General features: G+C 39.6%; 1 protein-coding gene across 1 annotated transcript in view; it reads left to right on the forward strand.

Annotated features, from left to right (window-relative positions):
• NOX4 (NADPH oxidase 4) overlaps positions 1 to 8,301 on the forward strand; it is a 192,441-nt gene that overhangs the window by 42,728 nt on the left and 141,412 nt on the right. Inside the window, exons 3-4 of the mRNA XM_013006196.2 lie at positions 3,624 to 3,734; positions 5,371 to 5,455. Of these exons, the coding sequence (XP_012861650.1) occupies positions 3,624 to 3,734; positions 5,371 to 5,455 (196 nt within the window). The remainder of the gene's footprint in view (positions 1 to 3,623; positions 3,735 to 5,370; positions 5,456 to 8,301) is intronic.

Here is an 8,301-nt window from a genome sequence, read left to right on the forward strand (position 1 = left end):
CTAAGGACAGAGTACGAAGAAGGAATCTGCAGTGGACACCTTGTAATACAGACAATGAAAACATTGTCTGATACTGAAAGCCAATGGATGGAAACAGAACACTGTCAGAGATAGTGCCAAAGGACGGATCAGAAGGCATTTGAAAACTGAAAGAGGAGGAGTGTGAGTGTGACGTGAATGGAGTAAAGCCTGTGGGAGCAAAGCCTTTAGGATCTTCATTTGTTGATGAGACATAACTCAAAATTAGAAGAAACAACTGAAAATGTCCATAATTGGAACTTGGAATGTATGAAGTATGCATCTAGGAAATTCGGAAGTTGTCAAAAATGACATGGTGATAGGGCAGATGTTCACTAAATTCATTCACAGAGGCAGATCCTCGCCTACCAGATAAACACATGTCATAAGAAAGTAAGGAGAGCGATTAAATCGTAGCTATCTGATTGTCCTAGGCCATCATGCAGGGGACGTCCTCCAGGCAAGAGGTCCAAACGAAAGTCTAATGACCTCCATCCAGTCCTGTAACCTTGAGATAGCTGTAATCTGCTTCTTCTCACAGGGACTGTCAGCCTTCATGTCCAAGGGCTACAAGGGAGTTTGAAGTAAAGCCCTGTTCACTTATGGGGTTTCCGCATCAAGTCCTTCTGGTGTGGCCTATGAAGGATGTTGTGGGCTGCGAAAGAACAGTCTAAGGTCTCAATCAACAGTCAGTAGCACATAGCCTGAATTGTCAAGAGCTGGGTAGAAACTAGGTCAAAAATACTTAATTAGGAACAGTACTGGGTATATTCTCTTCCTGAGTTCTACATAAGTATTGTTAAACATTCTTTTCATGATGAGAGGTTGCTCCTCCCTGTTTACCCATCAATAGAAAAGTACTTCCTTCTCTGAGATCTGACCTTCTTCTCATCTTGACTCGGATGCCCAGGAAACTCCATTGATTTGGTGTGATCGTAGTAAAATGGTATGTCTCCCTCCTCCCACATCTTGAAAAACTGATCCCAGCTGAGGTGAGATCTCCTTTGTCAAAGTGTACACACACACACACACACACACATATATATATACTGTTTATATCTATAATGGTTTTTCATTTCGCTTTCCAGAATAGTTGTACAGGTTTGCAATCTCCTCTGCAGTGCGCGAGGGTTCCAATCTGCCCGTACTCTCTCCAGCTTTGATTGCTCTCCCTGTTTTTGAGGTTTGCTGTTCCTCTGGGCGTGGGGTGGTATCTGGCCATTGTCTTGATTTGCTTCTTCTGAATGGCTAATGACAGTGAGTACTTCCATTCACTCAGGAGATTATTCTGTACCAATCAACAGTTCATGTAGTGTGATTTGTATCCAGCCAATACTTCTATAATTTCCTTTCCACGACAGTATTTTCAGTTCTATATCATTGGCTAAATTAATGTCCGTATCAAGAATTGCCTTGTGTCCCAGGGGTATGAGTGATACTATTCTCTAACATAAGTTGAAAATGATTTCTCTAACGTGAACCAGAGACCGATGTAAACCATAGAGAGATAGATGGATGGATTTGGGGCTCACACTTAATTCTAGCCCCAATCGAAGAACAGTTAGTTCTCCTGAACACGACCCTGCTTCATGCTCACGCTCATGGAGAGATCAATGAAGATAAGGCTGCGATGGCAAAGTGTGGTGAAGACACCAGGTGTTTCACCTCTGGGGCACCTGGTTTCTGATTTGCAGCATAGATACTGTTTGGACCCATTGCTAAAAATAAAGTCTTTCTTTGGTTTTTAACCTCTAGAGCAGTGGTTCTCAACCTTCCTAATGCCGTGACCCTTTAATACAGTTCCTCATATTGTGGTGACCCCACCCCCCAACAATAAAATTATTTTTGTTGCTACTTCATAGCTGGAATGTTGCAACTGTTATGAATCGGGTGACCCCTGTGAAAGGGTCGTTTGACCCCCAAAGGGGTCGCAACCCAATCAACAAACTACTAGAGAGCTTTTTTTTTTTTAAATCAACAAACTACTGTGATATTGTCATCTTGAATCCATGCCTTAACTCTAATCATATCAACTGTTAAGTGTAAAAAATTGCCGTGGGAATTGATATGCGATTTGTAAGCAAAAAGAATCTCTACGCATGGAGACAGGAAGCTCATATACCCTTTGACCTTTTTGGAATCCTATGGCTGAGATGGAGGCTGTGGAACCATTGGGACAGAAGGTTCATCACCAAGGCCTTCCATTATTTGTGGCCGGGCAGTAAATGTTGGCTCAAAGAATAAACCTATATTTATTAGCATATGTGTTTACCACATTGTATGTATAAGTTGTTCTAGTTGAAGAAGGTTATCTCACTGATAGCAGACAACATGTTTCCCCACTCGGGAAGTGTGGGGAGGAAAAGGGGTACACTTCAGGGGAGGAGGGGTCCGCTGGGGAGGAGAAGTAGAAATCTATAGGAGAATGCGGCAAATGAACTGGTCTTGTTCCTGTATTCATTTCTTCAGCAGACATGTTTAAGCTTCTACTATGGCTGAGTCCTTGTGGTGGAATTGGTTACACCTTTGGCAGCTAACATCATGGTCAGTAGTTCAGACCTACATGGGAGCAAGATGTGGCGGTCTGCAGCTGTAAAGATTTACAGCCTCTGTCACTCCCGGGAGCACTTCTACTCTGCCCTTCATGTTGATATGAGTCAGAATGAAATAGTGGCAGTGGGCTTGATTTTGGATAAATGCAAGCTCAAAATAAGGAGCCTGGTGGTACAGCAGCTAAGTGCTTGCTTGATTGCTATAGGAAAGGTCAGCGTGGTTCAAACCATCCATCTCTCCTGGGCAAGCGTGGCAGTCTGCTTCTGTAAAGATTTACAGCCTTGGGACCGTTCCTCTCCGTCCTACAGGCTCATTATGAGCTGGAATTTACTCTATAGCAACGAGTTTGGTGTATAAATAAAGTGTGATGCCCATGACAGTAGGACTGTAAATAAAACAGTAACTTCTTTTTTCCCATAGCTCACTGTCTTGATGACAGTCTATTAAAACAAGAAGCTGCACTAAAACGTGAAAAAATGTTATAGGGAGAGAAATACAGAAAACAATGGGAGCGTTTCCATAGTGGGGTCCTTCCTAGCTTAGGGTCAGAGGTGGTTGCCCCAAGAATAGTGTCTGGAGTGAGATCTGAAACCCGAGGGAGCTAGTCGGTGGTGTGAAAGGGCTGGGGTGGAAGCATGGGGAGGGTAGTACAGAGAAAGCAGGAATGAAAAGCTTTGTTTGAAATTGTAACATGACCAGTGAGCTAAATATCCATCTTTCCATCAGAACCCACTGAGACTCTCTAGGGCTCTTACCATCAGAACAAGCAGGTGCGGGCAGAACAAGAAATTGATCTTGTGCTCCAAGAATGTGCACAGGTAATTTTCACACTAGCAGACGTGAGAGACACCTTCAAACTGATGGAAGCACACAATAGACGGAGCCCAGATTTCCTGAGACAGAAAGATTATCCAAGACTTTTGAGGGAGTTGGCATTTACGATGCTCCTTAAAGGATGAACAGGGTGAGACCTGCAGTGTGGAGGGAGCTCAGGGCTGTTTGCCATTTCTTTTTGCTTTTGACTGTGTTGTGACCCTGACTTATTTGTTCAGCTAGGATTGTGTCTCAGCAGAGCCTCTGCATCTGTTCTGAACCTCAACTGCAGCCTTATCCTTTTACCTGTGTGCCGGACCCTCCTGGCTTTTCTGAGAGGATCTCAGAAGGTAAGAATGAATACAATCTTAGGTGCAGATTCTAGCAGAAACATCAAGTACAAACATAGCATTGCTAGTTATGGTTAGTTTTCCTTAGGGTCTGGTCTGCCTTTCTGCTGGACTGATTTCCCCCAAAATGACAGTCAAGGCCCATGCCACTTGTCATGCTGATCGGAGTGCTATTTTGTAATGCTGGTATGGGCAGGCGATAATAGGGGGTGGATTTTAAAAATTCATGGGAGGGGGGCATCATATTTTAATTCCATTTTCTCATAAACTTTTTGAAACCCCTCATAGTTATTATTGATAGTGATATCAGGCATTGTGGTAAGCACTTCTTGTATGCAATTGTGAATCCTCTCAACAAGTCTGTAATCAGGGATTGTTAGTTCTACTTCATAGATGAGGACCCCGAGGCAAAGAAATTTGAAATAACGTGGCCAACATTATGAGGCTAGTGAATGGCAGGGCTAGACTCAGTTCCAGTTCTGAGCTCTTTCCACTTGACCGTGCCACATTGATATCTTGCATTTTCCTGTAGTTAAGCCCAGGTGAGAAATCTAGAACCCCAATGACTTCGAAGCAATATATAGGATGATTACTTCTCTTGGGGTAACTTAACCGTACACCCATTTTAAGCTGGATCTTGATTTGATAGTGAGGTCCATGTGTGTGTTCTATTGTTATGATGTGAATGATGCAAGAATACAGAAAAAGCACTGGTATTCCATTAAAACGAAACTGAGGCTGTTTTTCATTTTCAATTATCCTCTCATGTATGTGTGAGTGTGTCTGTGTGTATGTATTATTTTTGCACTAACATAGTAAGTGAGGTTCTGTTGGATAGATGCTGCTATTACAGATGTTGTTAATTTGAGGTAGCTTTGATGTTCAGTGAATTTCACATCAGTGGATTTATTCAGGTGAAATCTTTCAACCTTTTCATGTAATTATAATTGGAAACTCTTTACTTTTAATGCAGTAATTTGTGGAAATAGCTCTTTTCCTAAGCTGGCTGCCACTGTAAAATGCTAGGTTTTGATCCCTGTGGCTGGCTATTGGCTTGGTGTGAAGAAAGAGAAGTACCAGGAAATGAAAAGTGCCCACCTACGTCTCTCAGTATTTAATATGATTTCATTAATTGTCCCCTGGTGTGAAACATAGGTATTCAAAGATACTTGATATTTTTCCATAAGATCAAGAAAAAATATAAAACTAAATGGTTTGCTTCACTTACAAAACAATCTATTTTTGGACTGCAAAAGGAAGTCTTATATATTGTACACTTAAAACATTCCTGAAATTTGCTAAGTAAAAAGATAAAAATTTCTTCCAATTCAATCCCACCAGGACAAAGACTGATGACAGTTTGGATAAGTATCTGTAGATGTCTTATGATGTAATATATTTAATTTAAATAAGATAGTATCATCCTGTAGTTTATATTGTATATATACCAATAATATAGCTTGTTATGTTTTTACCAATAATTGCATATTTACCAATAACAGCCTCCTCACTTTCTCTTTGCTGGTTTCCTGAATGTTCCATTGACTAGATATGTCATAATGTATCTTAATAATTTTGATTTTATAAGTGAAAACTTTGTACAAATATCATTTTTCCCAAACATTATTTTATTTAGGTTCCAAGTAGGCGGACAAGAAGATTGTTGGATAAAAGCAGAACATTTCATATAACATGTGGTGTTACTATTTGTGTTCTCTCAGGTAAGAAAGCTAAAAGATGTAAAACACCTTATTACTCTTATTGTTAGAATCAGTCAACTAGGCTCGAACTCATAGCAACCCCATACACAATGGAAAACAATGTTGCACAGTCCTGGGCTGTCTTCACAGTGTTCCTATGTTTGAGTCCATTGTTGCAGCCACTGCGCCAATGCATCTCACCAAGGGTGCCCTCTCCCTCTTGTTTGCTGACCCTCTTCTTTACCAATCATGATGTTTTTTCCAGAGACTGATATACTTCAGTCTTTGTGATAGACTTGCCATACCCTTGCTTGTAAAGAGCATTCTGTGACTACTTCTTCCAAAGCAGATTTGTTTATACTTCCAGAGTCAAGGGTATAGTCAATATTCTTTGTCAAGACTGAAATTCAAATGGGGGAAGTCTTCTCCCGTCTTTCTTATTTATTACCAGCTTTCAGATACGCAAGAAGTAATTGGAAAAACTGTTAGAACTTCAAATTTTATAGATGGTATCTTTATTGTTTTGTAAATTATCCACGATTACTAAGTTGTAGTTATTATTATTATATAACTTAACTTTCATTTCACTGTGTTTAAAGAGGGTCAATTAAAGAGAACTACAGAAATGTGTATATTATTGATTTTTTCCCCATTGTAAATAAGCCAAGTATGGGCCTCTAGACTGGTTATAATGTTTTTGGAAAGTAAATAATTCCTTTAGAAAGATTGAAAAAAGCAGACAAAAGTGTTTTTTTAAATCATTTTATTAGGGGCTCATACAACTCTTATCACAATCCATATATACATCAATTGTGTAAAGCGCATTTGTACATTCATTGACCTCATCATTCTCAAAACATTTCCTCTCCACTTAAGCCCCTGGCATTAGGTCCTCATTTTTCCCCTCCCTCCCCGCTCCCCTCTCCCTCATGAGCCCTTGATAATTTATAAATTATTATTTTGTCATATCTCTGATAAAAATTTTAAGCTCTTAAAAATATAACATGACATGGAAAAGTACATGAAAATTAGAAAGTGAAATATAGGTTCTTAGAATATGATTCTAGTTAAAATTATATTTGAGAAACATTTCTGTATCATTAATAATTGAGTAGAAGAATAAATACCAAATTTGTTGAAATTTGTCTTGCTTCATTTCAAGTTAAAAAGTAGAGTCACAATATTTTGTTTTTTAAGAGTCATTTTAGAAATGTCTATATCCTACTCTCCACATTTTCTTAATCAGAAATCAACATGCACAGTGATGAACTATGTGAATTCTGCCATTAGTCAGCCTAAGTTCTATCTCCCTCTGCCCTTCTATCTTATTGTGTGCCACTACCTCTCAGATCCCGTTTATTATCTTATTAACTGTAAAATGTGTTGATAGTAGCACTTACCTCATATTTATTTGCAATCCAAAATGCACCTAAACCCTTAGAATCAGTCATAATAATTTATAATTTTAGTTTAGGGCTTTGCTGCTATTTGAAGCAATGTCATTACTGTGGACATTTCTGTATGACAATTTTGACTCACCAGTGTTTGCAGGCCGCCATCATTGCCCATAGGTTCTGTCGTGCTGACTCACAGTGACCATATGAATAAATGCAGCAATGAAGTTCTCATTGTCTGGTCCTCACAGTGGTTAAGTTTGAACCCCTGTAGTCACCGTGTCAATCCAAACCTCATTTGTTCCTGCAGAACTTGTATGTGGATCAAGAGGCAGTCATTTGAACAGGTCAAAGGCCTACTGCATGGTTTAAAATCAGAAAAGGTGTGCATTAGGGTTGCATCCTCTCACCATACTTACTCAATCTGTCTGCTCAGCAAATAATTAGAGGAAATGGATTATATGAAGAATATTTAGGCATCAGAATTGGAAGAAGACTTATTAACAGCCTATCTGCATCAGTTGTTATCTGCAACCTATCAGCATATCTGATATGCAGATAGTACAACCTTTCTTGCTGAAATGAAGAACTTGAAGCACTTGCTGATGAAGATCAAGGGTTTTAGCCTTCAGTATGGATTACCACTCAGATAAAGAAATTCACAATACTCACAGTTGGACCCTCCTGATAAATGACCAAAGACTGAAGCTGTCAAGGATTTCACCTTGCTTGTATCAATGTTCATGAAAGCAGCAGTTAAGAGATCAAAGGATGCCCTGCATTGAACACATCTGTTACACAGTGCTTCTTAGAGTGTTGAAAAGCAGGGCGGTTACTTTGAGGTCTACGTGTGCCTGTCCCAAGCCCTGGTATTTTCACTTGCCTCATATGCCTGTGAAAGTTGGATATTGTATAAGAAAGACTGAAGAAGAACAGATATTTTTGAATTTTGGTGGTAATTGAATATGGCCGTTAAAGAATATTGAAGGTACCATGGACTGCTAACAGAACAAACCAATTTGTTTGGGAAGAAGTATGGACAGAATGGTTCTTAGAATAATATATTTGGAAATGTTGTCAGGAGAGACTGATTCTTGGAGAAGGGCGTCATGCATATCTAAGTGGTAGGCTGGCAAAAAAGAGGACGGCCCCCAAAGAGATGGATTGACAGAGTGACTACAACAATGGGCTCAAACACAGGAAAACTTGGGACGGTGGTGCAAGACCTGGCAGTGCTTTGGTTTTTTGTGGTTAGGTTCACTAAGAGTCATAACCAACAAATTGGCACCTAACAATAGCAACAATAAAAATACAGCATTATGTAGTGTCCTTCGTTGTCTCTTTTTATAGTTTGAATCTTGAAATCAATATTGTCGGAGATTAAGATAGCCACCCCTGCCTTTTTGGAGTTAGAATGTGCTTGATAGACTTTCTGCCATCCCTTTATTCTTAGCATATTCTTGTCTGTGTGCT

The sequence above is a fragment of the Echinops telfairi genome, unplaced genomic scaffold (genome assembly GCF_000313985.2).
Source record: "Echinops telfairi isolate 266 unplaced genomic scaffold, ASM31398v2 ScPeMD7_1713;HRSCAF=2227, whole genome shotgun sequence".
In the NCBI taxonomy this organism is placed as follows: domain Eukaryota; kingdom Metazoa; phylum Chordata; class Mammalia; order Afrosoricida; family Tenrecidae; genus Echinops; species Echinops telfairi.